We start from the raw sequence: 22,808 nt of genomic DNA, 5'->3' as shown, positions 1-22,808 counted from the left end.
TAGCTATATTTGCATACTTACCAAGAGGACATCTGCAAAATTTCCCAGGGGATTCTTTGACCAGCATGTCTTTCACAGCGTCAAGTAAAGGTCCTAGAATAAGGACAGGCCTAGGGGAGGTACAGTCCACTTTCTGGACACGCTGATAAGCCAAACTTGCAGAATCTACACACACAGAAGATATTTAGTTGTAAAAGCATACATTTCCTAGCATTCCTCAAATAAGCAGAAGCATCCTTATAGGAATTATGAGAAGACCTTCTCTGCAAGGGCAAAGGGCCCTTGACAAATACAAAATATGGTCAGTCATTATTTATCCACTTGACAGCTGAAACTAGACATTTTTTTAATTGAACAATAGGTTCAATTAAAAAAAACTAAACTCCTCACCTTTCCTAATCACCCCTAAAAGTGTAAACAATACACAATATTTGATATCTCTGGCTTGATTGTTGAGCTATTGCAAGGAAGTAAGCATTGTAACCAACATGATTTTTCTAAATGAGTGAAGAAATAAAAGCAAAGATTCTAAGTGGTGCACAGGATTTCTGTCTAGACTAAGCAACCTGGACAGAAATCAAATAGTTGAAAGGAAGGTCAAAACCATGCATCAAAAAGAGTCTCCCTCTCCAAATGAAATAGTAATGGTAATAGGTCTAGGAAGAAATTATGAAAATATTATTTTGAAACACACTGGTTTGTAATTTAATACAAACCAAAAGTTGTTATTAGAGGTAATGATCACTATTTGTATTCAGAGCAATTAGGGAGTAACATCATTTGTTGTGCTGTGCTGCACCTGATTGAAAATGAAAGAGAAGCAAAGGCAAAGCCCTCCCAAGTATAACAGAGGTACTTGCCATCCAAGAAAGGAATTGAGTCTGTACTGATTGTATCTAGAGCCAATAAATCTTTTCCATCTTTGGAACCACTTCTCTTATGTTTATGTTTTCTTCTGAAGAATGACCTCCTTGCTGCTGCTGACAAAGTCTTAGATGAACTATTCTCATCTTTAGCCTCCGACATGCTGTGTCTCCTGTAGAACTCCTGATCCATCCTAGGATAAAGCAAATAAAAAGGCTGGTATTTAAAGTTACATTTTTAAAATTTTTTGACAGTATCACAGCTGTGCCTGATGCACCCCAGGACATTGTCACTTCTAGTTTACTATTTAGCATCATTAAACTTGATAGAGCAATATTTAATTCAATGTATGTTAAAATACGCCATCCCTAAAATGACAAATCTAAGAACTACTATCTCCCTGAAAGAATAGAAGCAAACAAGTCTTTTACACCACGTCTCACTCATCAGTCACTATTTTAAAGACAAACACTCTTCAAAGATGAATACTGTAACTGAGGTTACTTACATATATTTACTGGGAATCTGTCCTCTTTCCAGCTTCTGAGCATTCTCATCCAGCTGCCAAGCCATCCAGCAACCAAAATTTCCCTGTGGTAGAGTGTCATCTACATATAAAATGTCATCTTTCTTAAAGCTTAAATCCTGTTCCATCTCTGCCACACGGTCATAAAGTGCTCTGGAAAGGAAGACAAACAGGCTCTGCGACGGGTCTCCATCAACTCAAGGGAAGAACACACCTTTTCTGAAAAATGTTAGCAGATCAGTGGCATTCTCTACATCTCAAGAACACATGAGTGAAAAGTGAAGACTTGCTATACTAGAGTGAGTGTACTCACTCTCAGAGAATAGCTGGATAAATTCATAAATTTCAACTTAAAAAACCATGGAAAAATTTGTGTTCTCTCATATGATGGTCAGCATATTATCCTAACAGCCTTATGCTGTCATTACCAGTCATGCTGAAATACCTGATGTAGAATCCATCTCCAGGAAGCTCTTTTATCTTATTAAACTCTTCTATTCTGTATTGAGTCTTTATTTTGATGTTTTCTCCAGGCTTCAGCATTTCAAGATAAGCTTCCTCAGCTGTTTTATTTCGCATGTCAATGGACCCATACTGCAAAACACAAAAACAAACCTTTAGATGTGAAATTGCATTTTAACAAGCAATAGAACTAGGTGAGTTTGTAAAACATGCAAAATGAGCTTGCTTTTCTCACTTGCAGGTTTTATATATGTCTTGTCACTTGACAGTAGAGTTTGCACCTTAAGAAAGTCTAGCAGGAGACTAAGACATTACAGTGGAAAACAAATGCAAACAGCAGAGAGGTACTGTGAGAAAGCACCTCTAAAAGTTTTCTAGGTGTAATCTGAGAATCATAAAATTCACACTGAAAAAAATCAGTATTTTTAGAGATAGCAAGCGGTCTGATGGAAGTCAAACATGATTACAAAGCAAAATCTGGGTACTAGAAGTTCAGTGGAAGACTCTCAGTGCTCACTTGTATCTGAAAAGCTCATAAAGATGTGTATTTATCACCTTAACAGTCTTGACAAGTAGATAAATAGTCTCATTTCAGATACAGAAAGCAGAGTCAAAGATACAATATATGGTTTTCCCTAAACTCTCTTTAGAATTTCACAGTGGTAAAAATCAGTATTTTTCTCTCTTTTACAATATCTTTCATATCCTTGCCTTTCTCCTACATACAACAACTGGATTCAAAGCTTCCCATTTAGATGAAGGGAGCAGATGTTAGTAATTACACGTATATAAAACATGTATATTTGAGTCCTTCAAACTTTGGGGCATCTTCTGCTATCAACAGTCACAGTTCACCAGGTTCACATCATCCAGCTCCTCATGTGCTGCAGCTAAAATGCAAGTCTGCTTTCTGAACACTCTTACCCAGGCTTTGTGGCAAGAGCTCAACACTCACAGAACATTCCACACTGTGGGACAGCACAGCACTTGGCACCTCCCTCTTTATACCATCCCAGCCATTTGTCAGTACACTGCAGACATTTCTGAAGTGCTTACCTCCAGTATCATGTCACCCAAGACTAGTCCATCAGGTCCTTTTGCTGGGCTGTCATCATCGACATCTGAGACAAATATTCCATACAGATTTCCACCACATATCTGGATCCCAAGATCCACTTGGGATTTTTTAACAACAACAATTCTAGGTTCAGGGGTCCTTTTGTTTGTGTCCACAGGGCCCCTTTTGACAGAAAGAAATAACACGCATACTAGCATTGAAAAACTTGCTGTGCATAAAATCAGCTTGCCATCTGAAGAATATATATTTATATAAATATTATTCAGAATAGGTCACCTACAGACAAAGTCTTAAATGACAAGCATCACCTTTCCAACTAAACCAATCTTGCAGAAAACTTCCTTCACTCCTTGCAGACATCATGTTTCAGCAAGTCTGAAAACATGTACATTTATGTCCTGGGGTCCACTTGTCTGCTGACTTATTTCAATCAGACACAGCATTCACAGAAGTACACTTCCTTTTTTCATACCCTTCATACCCACCCTGACCATTTATTTTCCTTTAAGACAAAAGTTTCACTCTCTACCTTAAGGAATTCCGGGGACTGGTAGTTGGAGTGGTTTGTTTGGATGGAGGTGTCATTGTTCCTTCATCCTGTTCACTCACAGTGTCGATTACGGAATGATTGTCAGGCGTTGCAGCTCCGCTGCCTTGAGGGGTGGAATGATTACTCACAGGTTCCAAGCGAGAACTACGACAGGGAAAAAAACAGAAGAAAAGACTGGTGGGTTAATGCCAAATATCTTCCACTCAAAATTTTTAATTTGGCTTTAAGTCAATTTTAGAGTAAGGGAGATAAAACACAAATTCTGTAACTCAAATGGGCATACCAAAAAACATGTTCATCTTAAGTCTATGAGAAAGACAAAGCTCTGTTTTGAAGTGTGATCATGCATCAAAATAGGATGGGTAATTTCACCAGGTCATATGGTTCTATATTTAAAATTGGAAATTTGGATTTTGGAAAAAAAAAAAAAAATTTAAAAATAAAAAATATATGTTAAAATGTTACCATCCTAGAAGAAGTCATCTTTGATTCTAGTTTAATATATTTAGTATATTTAGTTTAGTATATTTAGGGATTATGCCCAAATAGAAGAGAATATATATATATAAATATATATATAATATATATATATATATAAATATATAGATGCATCAAGCATTCTTCTTCTGACAAACACATATTCACACATTACTTTTCAAAGCAATCACACTTAACAGCACACATGTGCTCATGTTTGCAAACATATTAAGTGTATAGAAGTTAGCTACTAGCTAAACAGTGGTGTGGACAGGAGAGCTGCCTTTATCCAGGTCTAGCCAGCCTTACCTTGACCGTGAGTGATTGCCAAGCTGATACATGTGTGGGTTATACTGAGCCAGAATAGTGATGGTGTCGCACTGCTGTCCAATGATTAGTCGAGCCTGTTGCTCTGTAGCATTTCTCAAATTTATTCCATTAAACTATGGAAAAATTGCACAAACCAGAATGTCAGGATTTCAAATGGAAGGTAGCAAGCTCATTCTTTCAGGGTCCTAATTAGTGTGATGTCTAAATGCTCACTTATTCCCACTGGAGGAAAATAGGAGAATGAAAATGTTTCTATATAGTGATTTCTAGGGTTTACTCCCTTGGAAGGAATCAACATAATTTTCAAGTATTTTGTAACCTGACAAGGAGTTTAACAATATTTTCACTGTTGAAAGACATATGTATTCTGAGCTGTGCTATGAATATCACTGATTAAATATAGGTTGGTTCAGACCAACAATATAAGAAAATTCAGAATTGAAAGGAAAATTCAGAATTGAACGATAAATTCAGATCTATTCAGGTCTATTTTAGTATCAGAAACACACTGTGCAACAGGTGTTTTAACATGATGTTACATTTACAAAGCAGCTCTGTACTTTACAAAATGCTATTCCATGTGTTTATCTAACACAGTAGGCACAAACATCATTGAGCCTACATGAGTAATTTTTTAACCTGTTATCTTAGCTAAGAATATGGCACAGCAACAACAGCATGAAACCTGGTAAAAGCCAGCTGCTTGAAAATATACTCTCCTTACAAGGCAGAGTATGGGATTGGGACTATTCTGTTTTAAGTACTGAAACAAACTAGTTTAAAATTTAATTGTACCTATATAAGACAGGATGCAGATATACCATCTATACATACACCAGATATACAATTATGGAATATTACAATAGAGGGTACCCCGTTACATCTCACAGTGCACAAGGTTTCACAACATAGTCTTTTTGGGAAAAGCAGTTCTGACTGCAGTCTGAAACAGATTGATTAAACCTTAGCAATAGTAAACAATTACCTCCAGTAACTGATCACCATATTCAAGGCCAGCTTGATGGGCAATGCTCCCACCTGTTACTTTAGAAACAAATATTCCACCATTTTCTCCGCTCACAATGGAAATCCCAAGTGGCTCAGAGCCCTTCTGCACTTTCACATGGCGTGGCTCTTCCATGTAGGGCCTTTTAAAGAGATAGTTAAAACTGAGTTGGAAAAAATTGCACTTGAACCACCACAAGATCCAAGTTTCATGCAGTATTTATGCCTGTCTGAACAGTAATAATAAAACAGCTTTGAACAGTTACTTTAAAAACCCCACTAATTGTCAATGGTCTTAAATGCATTCCTTTAACACCATGCAATGTACAGTGGCAGAAGTAAATGTACACCAGGTACATGACTGCTCCAAAAATGATGGTAAATATGAATTATAAATAGAATGGTCATGAAGTTGATAGCAAATAAGCTTCTAGACGCATATTATATGAAAGTAATTGAACCACTGTATATAATATGTCATTGCCAAACCATATTCCAGAAGGGTATGTTACAAATACAAATGCTGGGAGTCTTCATGGCCAGTGAAAATAAACATAATGAATACCAAAGCGGTAAACCAAAGGACAACAAAGCACAAATATAATATTTCATATTTGTATGCTGGAAAACACAAATTAGTAATGAAAACTAAGCAGTTGCAAACTCAAGCCATTAAGACAGCAGTTTGCATGGTAGCATTACAATTACCATGCAAATTCTCCTCAGGGCAATTATCCAAACGTAAAAAAAGCACAAAGTGCGCAATACTGCTCGAGAAGGACAACCTTAGATCAGGCCAACCTCAAACTCCTTAGTGATGAGAACCTAGGCCTAGGAGCAACAGGGATTCTCAGAAAAGACCTATTACGGAACAGATATCTGAAAGATGTAGAAGATTTGAGAAGACAAGAACACTTAGAACAGGACAAACAGTAGTATGACACTAGTAAGCATAACAAGAAAAAGGCATATACAAGAGAAAACCCTGATCCATTCCCCTTTCCTCCCCCCATATTTGGGATGTATCCACCTGTACACATGGGGCTGGTCCATTCATAATGTGTATAAACAAACAGTAGCCTTCTAAAAAGTCCTGGTTTTCATCACTGTAAACTTAACAATGTCTACACAGCAAGAGGCATCACCAGGTGTTAACAGTTGAGCTCACTGTGAATGAAACAGCTTGGGCACCTGGTGTGGTGTATTTTTTATTTTAATACCATTATACTGCATTTGACATGCACCAATTTGAATGCTTTCTCTCCTAACATTTCATTATGCCATACAGATGTTCCCTAAACTGCACTAAATGCTTAAACTACTTTATTGTGCTGTTCAGAGACCAGAAGTTAACTGGACTTCACTCATTACCACTGAAGCAAGTGAGGCTGAGGAAGGGTATTTTTGGGAAAAGCAGGATTTGGGGCTGGGGACAGAGGGAAGGGGACATTGTTTCATAACTGTGCATATTGCCAGTCTTTGAAGGGATCCATTTGGTGGCCTTCTGCAGCAGAGGCATAATAGTTTGCCAGCTTATTAATGCATATGAGATAAAAACTGTTGGCTGCTGACATGAACGCAAGCCTGGAACTCAGCCATCTCACATCACTGTTAGAGGTAATGCCCTCTGCAACTGCCTACCAATGTAGTGAACCTATTCCTGATGCTCGTATTTTTTGCATGTAACCTAAATTAACTAAATTCTGATTACTTGCAGAAACATTATTTTATCACTCACTTATGAGCGTGTAAGCAATATTATATGAAGTTTCTTCATATCACAAAATTTACCAAGGTATATTTCCGCATTAAAAACTAAAACTGCATTTTTCAGAGCTTTTTTTATTGTACCTTTCTGCCTTTTCATCTACCACAACCATTTTTAATTTGTTTCATATAAGAGTAAGAAAGAATGAAACCTATACAAAGCACACAGAATCCTATCTGAGAATTCTAGTAAGTACAGAATGACAGATAACTATGCCTGTAGAGAAAATCAGTAATAAAGTAAAAAAGAATGATAACATTAAAAAGGTGTTTATTTGATAAGCAGTTTTATCAAAATCAAGTGAAGCACTTTTCTATAATATTCAGACTGCCTGCCAGAGTCACTAGACATGGAGTAGTGAAAAAGTCGTAATTTATGAGATCTTTTAATTTTCATTTAAATTAAAATAAACATAACAAACAGAAACACTGGATTTTTCTTCATCAATGTAATTATTAATTTTATCTGAGGAAAGGCCAAGTGAATTATTTGCATTTTGTGGGAAAGAGAAAGTTTATAAAACCCCCCAGAAATTTAAACATTTCTTAGGATAGATTCAAGTAGCTACTTTCTTAAACTGAGAACTGTTTAATAGTTTGTTTTGCTTTAAAAGCCCATCACCAAACCTTAGAATTATACTCTTTTTAGAAAGTCAGTTCAGACTATGATTTACACATAAGCACAGCAAGAGCGATGGGGCTGGAATCTGGATGTACTTCAATAACATGATCAGCATTAACAAAAACTGTTATTTCCCAGAGATCAGAACATGTATCTTGTGCTCAAAGACACAAAGGTAGAGACTGCCAAAACCCAAGCTTGCTCAGCTGAACACTCACATCATTAGTCATGTGAAAGAGAAAAGACACTCTGACTTGGAATTTGCAAGTGACAATCAGAGGAACATTTACACGAGAACACGAGCTGAGTACATGCAGTACAAGTGTCACACTGAAGTAAGAAAGAATGTAAATTCACAAAAACCTCTTTACATTTCCTTTCAAAATAACACTGTTCATTGTATACAAGACATTCTATAATTGCTACAATAACTTAGTCACAAATTCTTCAAACAAGACAGAAGTTTCATGTAACATTTTATGAACAACTTTTTATTACTACCAGAAAAGTTAGAATACAGAATATCCTCAATTTTATCATTCACATTTTTGTGGTCAGTTTTTTACATAAATTAAGCATACAAAGGGGTCTTGAAGTGGACATAAATGTAATCTAATTCAACACATCAGAGCTCCTTTACACTGCCAGAATGGCATTTAGCTGCCTTATTGGAAATAAAAGTGTGATTCAAATTTGTGTCTTACTGTTCTATGCTTTGAATTTGTGTAAACCTTTTCATATATTCAGTCTAGCCAAATCATGATAAAATGAAAACAGATGTCCAAGACTGATAGTATAAGCAATGTATCTTTGAAATATTCATGGTGAGATATAAAGTCATTAAACACAAAGCACATGTTTTTAAGAAAGCTATCACATTAGATTCAAATTCTGCAAGCAGCTACATATACACTGAATGCTATTTCTAGCAGTGGTCCAGGTACAGCCAAAGGGATCAGTCAGAGCAGTAAAATTGCATCTGTACATTCCTCCACAGTTATGTGCTCTATTTTTTATGTTATCTGGTTATATAGAATCAAGGCACAGTGGTTGGAGCACATATTCTGCAATGCTAAGGCACCTGATATTTAGCTATCAGATGTTACTAGGTCTTAATTTTGTCTAGATTTCCAGAGTACAATACAAGCCTATCAAAAAGAAGCATGTGAGGTAGCTGAACTGAAAGGGTATATTCCAATTTAGACTGCTCTTACTCGGTGTAACCACTAGTCTGACATGGAAGAAACAAAACCTTAATGAAATCACTTATTCTTAAAATCCACAAAAAGATCTCTTACATACTTTCTAAAGAAAAAACATTCAGTAACAGGACCTGAGATGCACCTCTGCACCTACATATTTTTCATTTAAATTAAATGTTCACATTACTTCAACCTAATAAAATAGAAACACAAAAAATTTCCTCAGACCATTTTTATTAAAAACAAAAAATGTGAGGACCTTACCTATCTTTTCTACGCTCTCCAACAGACACAGGGCTAATGGAAATCCTAGGTAATGTAGAAAGGGAGTTCTGAGACTGGCTGCTGGTGAAGGAAGACGTTTCCAAGTTGAGAGGTGACTGGGGAGGAGTTATCAAGCTGGGACTGCTACATTCTGAGTGTGACAAGGAGCCTAGGAAAAGTCAACAGGTGAGTTTTAGTATCCTGCATCTGTCATAGCTGGCAGATGTACCCAGACACAGTGAAAGACACCACACACATCTGAGACCAGAAAGAGGACTGTTCACTATCTATTAGTCATGTAAGGGCCTTAGGAAGACCAGGTAACTCATTTCAGACAGTGCAAACTTACTGTCCTCAATGACTCTGAGTTAAATCCACCCTCTCTAAGTGTGCAAACAACTACTGCCATTTTCAACAGGAGACAAGGTTACAGACAAGCTACACCATGAGCATGTCTGAAAAGCACGTTAAAGAAAAATAAAAGTCAAGATAGAAGTAAAATAAAAAACTAATATATAGGTTTGTTTTCAAATAAAATATTTATGTGCAGGCCTTCCCTTTATATAGGAGGTATATTATGCAACACCTGAAAAAAATAACAGAAGCCAATCACAAACCCTACACACAGAGACAGGAAAGCTCTAAAATTTCAAACAAACTTGACATGTTTAGTTTGCATCTTTACCCTGGTTGTACCCTTCCCAAGTAATCTACAGAACAAGTGCCCTGACACAGTTTGCTTCCTTTGAAAAGCTAGAGAAAATAAACCTCAAATTACTAATCACAAATGAAAGCTATTTTTCAGAACTGTATTTGCCCAGTTAGGATAAGCACAGCACACACAATACATTAAAGCTGCAGAACATTTGAGTGATGATGGCAGTGAAGAGTTGCTGATTGCTGTCAGCAAACTCCTGATTCTACAGCACTCCAACTACTGCTTGTCTTTAAATATCTTCCACTAAGCAATTTTGAGTGAAGTACTGAAATATTTTCACTGCATTTCAAAGTAAAAGTTACAATAATGATACAACAGTACATAAATAATATACCTAAAGAATGAAAAAAAAAAAATCCAAGTCAGCTCACTGTTAAAATTTTCAAGGCATCATTCTACAAGAAACAACAAGTGTAAAACATACAGCAATTCTTAGTCTTACTTTTGTCTGCACTTTTACTCGGTGTGCCAGTACTTGAGCCAACTATCTGAAAAAACAGCTTTCACTAGAAATTTTATTTTCTTTTTTAACGTTTCTCTGGCAAAATGCAGATTTTGTAACCTTATCAAAATTGTCCTACTTAGACAGTGGCACAACCAGATTTAACAACTGCAAGGGCTTTGATTTGGTTATACTAAAAAAGTACGACTAAAATTACTTATTAAATAATTCACCTCTGTCAGAGCCCATCATGGACCTTGGATATCTTGGTGTTAAAGGGATCTTAATTCGTTCTGTTCTGTATTGCAAGTTACTTGAAGAACCTATTTTTAAAACAAGGAAAAATTAAAAAGACAGAAATAAAAGCAACTACAATTAACAAAAAAGTATGTTTAGATTGTACTTCTTAAATGATCATTAAAGTGGCCTCTAAATGATCAAGGCCAAAGCCTTCATGATTACCCCCGTAATTGTGAATATCATAATTATAGCAAATTATCTTGATTAAACAGTCAGTATAAAGAGAAGACAATGCAGCTACACAGTAAACATGCACTGTTCATTCCTGCATGAAAAAATATTTTTAGTATTTTCCAACAAAACCAAACTTTACTCCAAGTCCAGGCAAGAACCTAACATCTCTGTTCACTAAGAATCCATGGGACTTTGCAAAGGGCATTTAAAATACTCTGATTACATTCTGCTTGGATGAATACATCATCACTGATACCAGCAGCAACTTGTTATGCCCCTTTTTGCTGTGCTTATAAAGCTACCATGCTCTACTCAATCTTTGACAGGAACACAAACACATATAAAACCCCCAGTTATTACATAACTTAAAATTTAAATAAATCTAAAATAAAATAAAACATCACTGCTACAAAGCATGCATTTGCTTTGGTATCATTAGGCTAGGCATAAAAACATATTTACATGTCAATTGACTAAATGTAAGTATAATTTATTTTCCAAGAATATAGTTTACATTTGGCCATTAATCATGTTTTTGTTCAGGAGTTCTCTCCTATTCTTTCTTCTCACCAGCTCACTGAACCTCAACCTTTGGCCCTGCTCCCCATCTCTCTAAGGATACTTTTAAAGAGTAACAGGCATGGAAAGGAGAATCCCTCACACACACAGACCATTTCAAAGAGGCTGTAAAGAACAAATTAAACACAGCAACTTCCAGGGAACACCTTTAGTCATAAACCCACAAGAAATGCAGCAAAGGAACACCAGAAGCCTTTAGGCTTTGCCAACCATGACAATCCTTAAGGACAAAGCTTAAGGAGTTTTACATTTATAATTTTCTCCAATATACAGGAGTTCCACGGGAAATAAATCAGAAAAGCTGGTTACCAAGTCTGGCACTAGATGGCAACGAATTTGAGCCATGAGATGCTCTTGTACGTGAATTTTCAGCGTAGTCATTGGAGTGTTTATGACTTAGGTCCAAGCTCAGGCGACCTTGATGCTGGGAGCTACATCAAAAGAAAAGCAGAATAGGGGAACAATTAGAACTGGGCAAAGAACCTCAGCAAACAGAAACTGGCAAACAAAAAATTTTGGTTAACCCATGTGCTGAATGAAATGAATGCTTCTCTCATTTCCACTTCCACATTGTCCCATCATTTTATGAATTGTTAGAAGCTAGAAGAAAAATAGCCTCGAAGTACTATAAAAAAGGAGAAAGCTTTGTTTGTTTTGGCAATGACAGAAAAAAAAATATTAGAAAAAATAATTTCTTCCTCAGTATCAGTCAGTGGGCCAGAGGAAAACCTAATCCATCAGTTACTGAAAGACATGAAAGCAACTAGCACATGATTTATATGCAATAAGGTTTTGAGACCCCTGGATCAAAATAACACGCAACTGTAGCACGTTTCACCCTGCACTCTACAAAAACTGCTAGAAACAATTTTATCCTAATGAAAACAAAATTTTAGGGAGATATAAATGTTAAAACACCTGGGATGCAGATGCTGATGACATATTTGGCTGGCAACTGATGGGCAGTTGCTGGTGTGAACTCTATGGCTCCAGGCAGTATAGATTGGATTTCTCATCACAGCAGTCACTGCAGGACATGGTGCTAAGCTTCTTGGTACTGTTCCTGCTTCAGATGATAAAAGTATATTCTTATCAACATTATTAGCATAAAAAGTCCAGATTTAAAATATACTTTAATATTTAAAATCATGTATTTTAACATTTCCATGTATGATAAATAAAAATATTAGCATACAAATACATTATTAAGCACCATACAACAACTTTTTGATAATACATGCATGTTTAAAATCTTGTTTATAATTCTATAATGAGTCAGTAATAAAGTGGATTATGTTACCAAAAATGAAGCCATTCATTTCATATGATTTTAATATGAGCTAGTAAATAAAAGATTTTCTGTTTTCAAGTACAGAAATTTTTTAACCATGACTGAAAATTCTGCATTTAGTCATTCAAATCAGCATGCAAAATTTTACTTGGCACTTGAACTGACTGCAGCTATAATTATTTTGGTTCCTCTCTTCTCAAAGAGAGAATTCTCTCTCTTCCTTCTCTGTCAGTGTCCCACTTCTAGTGTGACTTTAAATTAAAATATTTATTTCTGAAACTTATTACTCAAGCTGCTTTTTCAAGTATATTCATCCTTCAGTACTAAACCAAAGTCTATCTTAAAATTTCCTCTTGTAAGGTTGGTAACATAGAACATGGTAGAAAAATCTAGTTCTCATTTCAAGACACAGACTCATGTTGTCTAATATTGTCTAAAGTAGCTTTGACTTGCCTCAGTTATTGTGCAAAAGTATCATGCAAAGATAAAAGTTAACTACAAGGTTAGAAATAATATTTATATTTTTTCTACTGCCATTAAGAGAGAAAGTGAGATAAGAGTAAAAGAAATCAAAGAATAGCAAAAGCTTCTTGGTCTGAGCTGCTCTCGTGCATCTCTTTTCAATAGACTGGGGAACCATTGCTTGAAGCTGTCCATTGTTCTGGATACACAAATCATTGCCTTCATGTAAGAATAAAATCTTCCCTAACTTCTAGAACTTACAGGAGTTTGGGACTTTACAAGAAGAGAGGATAAACTCATAAAAATCAATATAATCTGATTCAAAATTTAAGATTAATACACAACTGCTGAAAACTGAAATCTAAAACTAGACACTAAAGACGGAGCAATCTGACAACACATTTCCCAAATGTTTCCTGACTATTTCAAATTAACTAGAGTACAATATCCTAATTACGTCCCTAAGCACACCATCTAGTCTGTGCCAATTCAAAACCTGCTAACATGAACTTCAATACCAAGAACTGTTCGATCAACTGAGACAAAATGCTGTTTTCTGTTCCACCTGATTATACTGATATATGTTGAGCTTCTTGTGAGTCCCCTCGTCAGTATCTTAGTATCTCAAACACACTCACATTTAACCTTTCACTTAGATTAAGATCACAGCAAATTTGGGCACTCAATGTCAGATACCCCAAATGTTTCCAACAGGTAGAACTTAATATGTTTCACTTCTTGAACATCAGATTTTTTCCTTGGAAGAATTTCAGAAATGAAGCAGCTAAAGCCTGGGATACATGCATTTACTTTCAAAAATACTTAAAATATTTTCCTCCTAAAGGACAGGCTACACCTTTTTCCACACTAATGTATTGAGAATTTCTCTGCACAGAAACTGATGAAACACAAATCCTTCAGCCAGAAATTGCTCAGCTTCCTTAAGATTCTTAAACAGGATTCATTCCTTTACAGTCCAAAAGCTGAGCACACCACGTTCAAACAACAACAGACCATGGAAATGGGTTTTGTGAGCTGTGTTTAACACCACTAATCCCCAATATTGTCCAATGTGGACAAGTGCCTTGGGGCATTCCTAGAAAGCAGTTTGGAGTTCTGTCACTCACCTGCTGACATGCTGCCAGGGTATAAGGCAGCAGGCACAAAGCCATCGCTGTGCCTGGCAGAACGTTTTGGGGAATATGGTGCCCATTCCTGTAGCTCTGGAGACAGATGCTCCTCACTAGCTGGAGCATATTTCTGCACCTACAAGAACACAGAAATTTGATTACAGGAAATTGGTGATTCAAAAGAGTAAACCAGTCAAACTGTGGAACAATAAGCAACATCAAACTGCCAAGTATCTGTTCCAGAACGTGCCACCACAGCGCTTCTTACACATTTGTCTTTCAATGATGTCCTTTATATCCATTCTTCCTTCATCCTACATTGTTACTAATTTTTATTATTTGTAATCTTCTTAGGCCAATATTTGCAATTTAACTGATACCTTTTTATCAATGAAACACCCAGGCTATAGTTACATTTGTTCTTTAAAATAAGGCTTTCACAGGGTATTTCAGCCGCTATTGTCGCAAGTGTTTGCTATAGAAAATCTGGCTAAAAATCCAGAAAGCATTTTCCTCTAACCTGCATTTTCAGATACATGTGGAGTAACCTCTCTTCAACAAGCAAGTAAGGTTTTAGAACCTCACAACTGCTGTTCTGTATATAACAAGTAGACACTGGTGAGATAAGAACATGAGAATAGCTCAGACATTGACAGTGATGCAGGAGAGCTGCGAGTGCAGGGCTCAGCACATGGCGTTCACACATTTGAAATGTACAGCACAAAATATGTGACTGATGCACATAAAAAGTGAAAAATAATTATTGAAAATGTACTTACTGATTTCATGATAGCAGTACTTTAATTAAATGAAGAGTTACTGAGAGTACAAAGACTCTAAAAGTCAGAGGTGCCTTCTTAGAACCAGTACTTGACAATTTTCATGTCTGCACTAATAATTGTTCCACCTACTATTCAGGAATTACAGCACACCTAAATGTATCAACTTATCAAAGTACTCAAAATTAACTGTGTATATACACATCTAAGTAAAATGGCAACAGCCAATATGGCTACAAATGAAACTACACTGTGTTTTTCTATCACAAATACTACTTCAGGAGTGAATGCATGCAGACTGGGCACTACTGCCACAACAGCTGGATGTAGTTGCAAAGGACAAGGACAGTTCCACCAGAAAAAAAATGTTCAGAGCGACTGATGCTCCCATTTTGAGGCACAGCATCACTTGTGCTCTCTGGCCAACAGCTTCAGAGTTACAAAGCTCTGCCTATTTTCTGGGTGGACAGGGGAAAGAGAAGAGAAATAAAAAAGAATCACAGAGCCTAGTTTTAATTTAATCCTGGAAACAAAAATTAACTAATACATAAAGAAACCTTAGAAAAACAAAACAAAAGAAAAGTCATTGTAAATCTATTATATAATTTTCTTTACTGCAAACCAACACCTACTTGCCACCTGTAACACAGCTTGGGCAGCACATCGAAGCAACAGTAATGTGTCCCCATATATCCTTTGGTCTCCTCAACAGTGAGTGCCAAAACCACCCACTCTGTCCCAGCTAACAAATCTCCTGGGCATAAGTTCCCACCTACATGTGTCCTTGTTCCAACTGGCAATTCTTTACTCATTTCTCACTGTACAAATATTACTACAATTATAACCAGAGTGGTGCATATGCTCATGACAATGCACTACAAGGAAGAATGGAACTCTCAGTACTAATGGATCAACTTGACATTCTATATAAAGCAAACACCCCCTATTCCAATGTGTTCAATATCTTGATCTTGTTTTGTTGTTATATACATGCTAAAATATGACATCGAAATATGCCCCCCCTTCACTTCTTGCACTGCAGCTCTTATGACCTTTCTCTTAGCCATACTGCTCCCCAGACCAAATCTGCTGATTATAGCTACAAAATTAAACTCCTGTGCTTTTCTGTCATTTGTTTTGCTGGTTTTGGCTGGGACAGAGTTAATGTTCTTCATAGGAGCTAGTATGGACTATGTTTTTTTCAGTGTGCTCGAAGCAGTGCTGGTAAAAAGGTATGTTTTCATTTTTTGCTGAGCAGTGCTTACACAGAGGCCTAAAGCTCTCCATAACTATTTTTCCCAAAAAATGTTGGGAATGCATAAGGAATGGAAGCAGAAAAAACAAAATGGGAGCAGACAAAAAAAAAAAAAGGCATAAAAGCCTGCCAGTTGTTCTCTCACTCCAGTATTTTTGCAGGATATGGCTCTAATCCTGCACTACTTCCAATTCAGCTCTGCCATCTCTATTGCTTCTCAAACTCTCTGAATAGGGTGGGATTATCCAGGTATAAACAAGTAAGGGAAAAGAATATGAAAATCTAAGTCATTATGATGTAATTACATTTAAAAAAATAACACTTCTATAAGTTTTGGTTTTCAGTTGGAAAATTAAAACAAAACAAAACAAAACTCTATCTGCTCTCTATCAGAGCAAATCTGAGGCAGTGGACCTGAAATAACACTATTGATTGTGTCACTTTATATAATGCACTCATCTAAATAGGTCCTTCCCAGAGCACAAAAATTGCTCCGTCTTTTTCTTCTATCCACTCTGTCAAGATATGATCCACTATCTTCTCAGAAGGATTGCTTATTCTAACAAACTACATGCTGATTTTGAACTTGCATCTTATTCTAATAAACAGCTCACCTTTATAGTGTGAACACCCTTTCAGATAAGATGCACAGAATTATTTTGACACATAGAAGGACTTAAAAAGCCAACACTATGGCTGGTACACCTTCTTCCATTAAATTGTACAGTGACCTGGACAACCAATCTGATTTTTGTGAAACTTCAGAGACCCTATTTTCAGTTTTTCTAAAGCTGATGCTTTGCATTTTTATTTATGTCTTTTCAGGTTGTCAAAAACATACAAGAGCCCAGATGTTCCAACAAGCAGCATTAAAACCCAGGTATGGAAGCTAAGGAGAACACTGTCTTTCTGTTTGGTGGCCACCACTTCCAGTTAAATACTGGAACTCCACATATTGGTTTTGTATTTTGTGATATTGCCAAGTGCCAACTGATCCCGAGTTCAGAGGACCTGAATTCTGAGGATGGGCTATGCTTCTCCTGCTCTGGTATGTAACTGGGCACCCAAAACCACACTGCTAATACACTTCAAGGCTTCTAGTTTTGTGCTTCAATATACCAAGCTTCTACCTGAAGTGCAGGATTAGGAATGGGCACAGGGGTCATTTTATGTCTCAGAGCAGGAGCCGATTTTGGCCGCGGTCTTTTAATCTCTGGCTCTTCAACTCTTTGAAAGCCAATGTCATCTTCACAGGATTTCCTTGAAGATAGGTGAGTGCAGTCAATTCCCTCCTCCCGATAATAGTGCCCAGCGTTCCTGCTGCGCCCCTTGAGAGTAGCAGAGTCCTGTTTAAGTGCCAAGGAAACTGGAGCTTGGGCAGTGGCTGGGCTGGTGGGTGGTGATCCTGTTGTTACCGTGGACTCTGATGCAGAGCTTGCCTGCTGTTTATGTTTAAATTTGATGGAGTCACTTCTCTTAGGAGGAGTTGGAGGAGTTGAAGCCACTTCAGCTTTTGATGGCTGAGGTGAATGGCCTGTCACCTGATTAGGGGAAAGGTAGTCCAGTTTTGGAGGAGTTGGTGGCCTTTTGAAAGTATCAGGGTCAAAGATAGATTTCCTTTGTTTTGGCTTTTTATACACAGAGAACTTTTCTGCTTCTGTTGCTGAGATATTAACCATGACTTTTGGCCAGGTACCACCACTATGCTTAGTTCCATGTCCTTTGTCAAATGCTGTCTCAACCACCATACAGTCGGTTCCTGTAGGTTCATAAGGCAGCCTCCTGTTGTCCAAGTCAACAGCCCCATAGCTTTGGTCCCCGTATGTCTCTGGGCTGAAGGAGCTGAGACTGTGTTCTGAATTACTGTGGCAACTGTGCACCGTGTTCCTCCGAGAGTCCACTCGCAATGTGTTACTGGGGAAAGGTTTGTGATCGCAAAATGGAGCGCTGCCCTGATCGCCCTGGTCCTTCTTGCCATCCATGATGTCTGGATTAAAAATATCGGTCTGGGTTGAGCTGTTGAGTTTCAGATTTCTTTTATTTTGTGCTTGTATCTCTGATGCATGAACTCTACAGTTTGGTATTTTTTCTGAATCCTTCAAATTTTCAAATATATTCTGACCACTCCAAGATGAACTCTGAGGAAAAACCTAAAATAAAAACCACACGTGATCACGTTATTATTGTATCTCATTTCTGTTTAGTGTGAGTCATATCCTAGCCTCCTTGATTTATCTATACCTGAATATACACTTAATAATCTCACCATTCAAATCACAGAACATCAGATGAAATGAAGCTAGAAAAATTTTTGTAACATTTTCAGAACAATTCCAAAAGGGCAATCCCACATGGTGGCAGAAGTACTCAACTGTAAGTGAAGGGACATGCATTCTACTTCTGCCTCTGACAAGTGATGCCAATAAGATAACTTTCATTGCCCATTTCCCCTCAAACATTTCATCTTCTTACTTTCTTAAAACCTCAAGCTCTCTAGATCTGAAATCACAACTCAAAATCCATGTGACAGGCCCAGAACAATGGGATTCTAAACTCAAAAAGCAAAAGAGAATAAATATAGATAGAAATAGATAAAATAAATAAATAGAAATAAGCCTGAAAATCAAAGCCTTGTACTTAATCTTCATGATAGCTAGAGTTCAGTTTTCTGCACAACTCTCTCCTGACTAAAAGCTAACTTTCTTCAGCCAGCAGGCAGTTTATCTTTCATGTACAAAAGTGCTGCAGCTCTGAAGCAAAACCCAAGAAGCATCAAGCAATTGTGATAGCATTCATTTCATCTGATCAGCAAACAAATGGGAAAGAAGACAGTAAGTTAGTCTCATATCCTACTAGATGGCACAAGAGCCTTACTTTGGAAATAACTGTTGAAGAAGTGCACCACCAGAGAAAAGCATCCAGATGGTTGTCTTTTTCCCATTTTGATATACTCATTTTTTTCCATATACTCCTCCTCAAACAACTAGAATAATTCTGCATAAGTTCAAGAGAATTCTGCAAATTTAGCTTCTGCTACTCACCTTCATGAGTGACAGAGTAAGGGAATCCCTACAGTTTCGTAGCAGAGCTTCACATTCAGTAAGCGACTTATTATCTAGTGCAATGCCATTGATCTGCAGACAAAAGAAACCACAACAGACATCTGTAAATCAAGGGTAACAGGTAGGGAGGATTTAAGGCAGATTCTCTCTGAGACAGGGAAAACACCAGTCTACACATGTGTACGTAACTGAAGTCTGGTTGATGCTTGTGCATTTTCAAGAGTGAAGAAAGTAAAACTCCTAAGTCCAACCTGGGGGTGCTGCAGGACACAGGGTAACGCCCGCAGCTCACTCCCCCCGCCATGCAGCTGTACCAGCAGTGCACAAAGCACACCCATCCCTGGCTGCAGACACACCCAGGGACACACTCCTTCCTTCCCCACAACAGCTGACAGCTGTGGAGCCAGCAGTTACAAGACAAGGAACCTCTCATCCAGTGAAGGCATGCCATTTTGGAACTGACCATTCCTAGTCAATATAAGAATCACAGATATCATTAAATATATGTTTATATATATAAATTCCAAGTGTGAAGAATAAGCTAATGCTTCTGACAAAAATTCACATATGAACTCAGGAAATAAGCTGCACATTATATTCATCACTTAGCATACAAAAACATTAATTTAGAATAAATATTCAGTGAGTTTACAAAAAGAACTTAACATTGCAAAAGTGAAAAATTAATTGGAATGGTTGGCATCTTAAAGAGTAGCATCAATGATAACTCTTCAAAATAAATAAAAATTTAAAAAGGCAAATGCATTTTTAAGACTTACAGCAATTATTCTATCTCCTACAGTAAGGGAACCCTCTTTGGCAGCTGGGCTTCCAGGCACAACAGCAGCAACAAATACGCCATTTTCTAGACTGACCCCACTATCTGAAATACACAGAAAATAATTTGATTCAATTCAAATATATATGAATGCTAAAATGTATTTCTGATATATGCTCAAATATATTATTGCTCAAATGGCATGTCTGACCTGCCTGCACAAGAAAGAAATATGACTACCAATCCAGCTGAATTTCAATTTCTGAAAACCTTTTCAAAGAAATAACAAGACAGGGAAAACAAGGATTTTGAATATCCCAAAAATTAATATAATCACATGAAGATGGGGTTTAACAGACTTGCTTACACTCCCATGACCATTCCAAACAGGCAGTTAACTAGAGACAAGTATTTGAGAAAAAAAATCAACTAAAACCCACCCAAGGACAAAAGGAAAACTTGTACTTACAAGATAAAGCTATTATTAATAACAGCATTCTTGGTTTGCTTAAAAAAAATTAATGAAAACTCCTCTCTAAGAGGCCATTAACATGTAAATGTGATTTAAGCAAAGGCCCAGAGAACATGCACCTTTATGTCAAGCCTTATTTGGCTAAACAAACATGTGCCATTTACAGCCATCCTTTATAGTCATTACCTTTATGTCCAGAAACATTGATGTGAAGAGGAGTTATCACTCGCCCACCTAAAGACTTCCTTCGTCGAACCACCATATTAATAACACCTCCTCCATTTAGAACAGCTTTTATAACTTGCTTTTTATCCTTATTGGTAAGATCCACATCATTTATCTTCAGCAGCCAATCATTCACTCTGGTAGATACACAGAATTAGGAAGGTCAGTTATAAGCACACTTTGCTGGACATAGCACATGAATAATATTCCATGAAAAGGCATGCAACAGAGCTGATCTCAATTTCATCCTTCATTACCTGGAGTTACCTGTTCCTGAAAAAGCTTTAAATAGCAGCTAAATTAAAACCAGGACTGCTAGTCTGCACTTCACTAGGAAAAGTATATCCTCAAATCACTGATGACTACTTCTTGCTTAAAAGCAATGCTTTGTACTGAGCAGAGTTACTAAAAAGCTTCTATCAACACCAAGAACAGCAGATGTTCCAAATGATCCCTTGCTCTACTCTCCTTATCTCTTGCCCTCCCTCAATAACTTACCCTCACATCTTTCCCAAGATTTAAATAAATAGATCTAGGTTTGAGGAGATAATAATGGAGTAATAGGAGATAATAATGGAGTAAAAAGAACATTTCAAATTCTTTGAGTTTTAAGTGCTGAGTCAAACAGTGTTTAATTTCTGTAATGCTTTCAGGCATCGGCCTTCTCAGTGTGATTTCCTAACCAACACTAATAATACACACATGGCAAATGATAAAGAAAAAAGGACTCCAAAAAATGAAAGTAACAATGTCCAATATGCTCATATTTAGTTTATTATGATCAAAAAACCAACAGGTATCTTCCAAAGTCAAAGCCTACCTTAACCGACCATCAGCAATACTTCCTTTGTCTACTTTGGTAACGAAGATCCCGCAGTCTCCAGGGAGGTATGGCTCATTCACACCTTCTGCCACATCAAAACCAAGGGCTTTCAAGTCCATATCATCCTAGTAAATATTAATAACAAATGATTCCACTGCACTGGCAAACAGTGTTTGTTAGCAAGAGGCATTTCTGCATGTTTGCACTATGTACTTGTATTTACAGGGTTCCTGCCTCAGGTAAGTTTGTATTTTTTTTGTACGTAAATATATAAACTCCCATTTCTATTACTCTTCTGGCATTAGAATGATCCTTCTCTCTCAGATTAAGGCTTAAATAATACAAATGGGGAACTTTTGAGAAACAAAGAAAAGCAGCTGAGAGAAACAGAAAAGCAAAGAGAAACAGAAAAGCAGCTGAGCATGTGAAAAAGCCCATTCAGACCCATACAACCTAATTCAAGGTACAATGATGGTTGTGTAATGACAAAACAAGATCATGTCTCCCAAGAAAGGGGGAAAAAACAATTGCCAAGGTAAGGAAACGGCATTGTGTCTTAGTGGTGAACTCAGACAGACCTCTGTGGTATGACTAGAGACCAGAAGTAAACAGGAAAGACAGCCCTAACATTATGGGGAACAATTTCTAAATACGGATTTAGAGGTGATATTCTACCAAGCCTGACCCAAACCAGACCATTCTTGATGTGAAAAGTGACAGAAGTCTTTAAGAGATCATCCATTGAACAAAACATGGAATTTTAGTGTAGTGCTTGCTTTGGTAAATTATAAGGTCACTGTAAGGAAAAAAACTAATCCAAAAAATAGTAAATTGGTATCAACTGACCACAAACTGATTTATTATTGCTATTTGCACTGTTAAATAATACACTCCTAAAAATTAGAGAACTCTCCTTGAAGCTGTCCACTGGATCAACCATCTCAGCACTCTAAAGGGTGATCATACTTGAAATTTAAATCCAACATGAAAAAAATTAGTGTCTAAAGCAGATTATGAGTACAGTTCAAGTTTCCATCTCAAAATCAGAAGAACATAATGTCTTCAGGGAGTACAAAAGATGCCTGATAAAAGCTGAGGATAAAACATGCAAAAAGATCAAAATTTACCAGAAAATAAATTGAGCTAAAGCTGACAAAATTATATTAAAATC

General features: G+C 37.0%; 1 protein-coding gene across 5 annotated transcripts in view; it reads right to left on the bottom strand.

The window, feature by feature from the left end:
• The window catches only part of DLG5 (discs large MAGUK scaffold protein 5), a 97,928-nt gene that overhangs the window by 7,274 nt on the left and 67,846 nt on the right, over positions 1 to 22,808 (bottom strand). For 2 of the 5 annotated variants that reach the window (XM_058841422.1, XM_058841418.1), the window contains exons 12-30: positions 21,635 to 21,762; positions 20,776 to 20,951; positions 20,119 to 20,222; positions 19,319 to 19,411; positions 17,408 to 18,427; positions 14,241 to 14,379; positions 12,279 to 12,426; positions 11,670 to 11,791; positions 10,541 to 10,630; positions 9,148 to 9,316; positions 6,094 to 6,171; positions 5,273 to 5,435; positions 4,267 to 4,400; positions 3,460 to 3,624; positions 2,909 to 3,092; positions 1,836 to 1,984; positions 1,373 to 1,543; positions 861 to 1,057; positions 22 to 165 (exon numbers count right to left, since the gene is read on the bottom strand). In XM_058841422.1, the coding sequence (XP_058697405.1) occupies positions 22 to 165; positions 861 to 1,057; positions 1,373 to 1,543; positions 1,836 to 1,984; positions 2,909 to 3,092; positions 3,460 to 3,624; positions 4,267 to 4,400; positions 5,273 to 5,435; positions 6,094 to 6,171; positions 9,148 to 9,316; positions 10,541 to 10,630; positions 11,670 to 11,791; positions 12,279 to 12,426; positions 14,241 to 14,379; positions 17,408 to 18,427; positions 19,319 to 19,411; positions 20,119 to 20,222; positions 20,776 to 20,951; positions 21,635 to 21,762 (3,574 nt within the window). The remainder of the gene's footprint in view (positions 1 to 21; positions 166 to 860; positions 1,058 to 1,372; positions 1,544 to 1,835; positions 1,985 to 2,908; positions 3,093 to 3,459; positions 3,625 to 4,266; positions 4,401 to 5,272; positions 5,436 to 6,093; positions 6,172 to 9,147; positions 9,317 to 10,540; positions 10,631 to 11,669; positions 11,792 to 12,278; positions 12,427 to 14,240; positions 14,380 to 17,407; positions 18,428 to 19,318; positions 19,412 to 20,118; positions 20,223 to 20,775; positions 20,952 to 21,634; positions 21,763 to 22,808) is intronic. The other 3 variants (XM_058841419.1, XM_058841420.1, XM_058841421.1) reach the window with 3 other exon arrangements.

The sequence above is a fragment of the Poecile atricapillus genome, chromosome 6 (genome assembly GCF_030490865.1).
Source record: "Poecile atricapillus isolate bPoeAtr1 chromosome 6, bPoeAtr1.hap1, whole genome shotgun sequence".
Classification (NCBI taxonomy): domain Eukaryota; kingdom Metazoa; phylum Chordata; class Aves; order Passeriformes; family Paridae; genus Poecile; species Poecile atricapillus.
The sequence above is the reverse complement of the archived record's forward strand: the minus strand, read 5'-3'. Positions and strand labels throughout refer to the sequence as shown.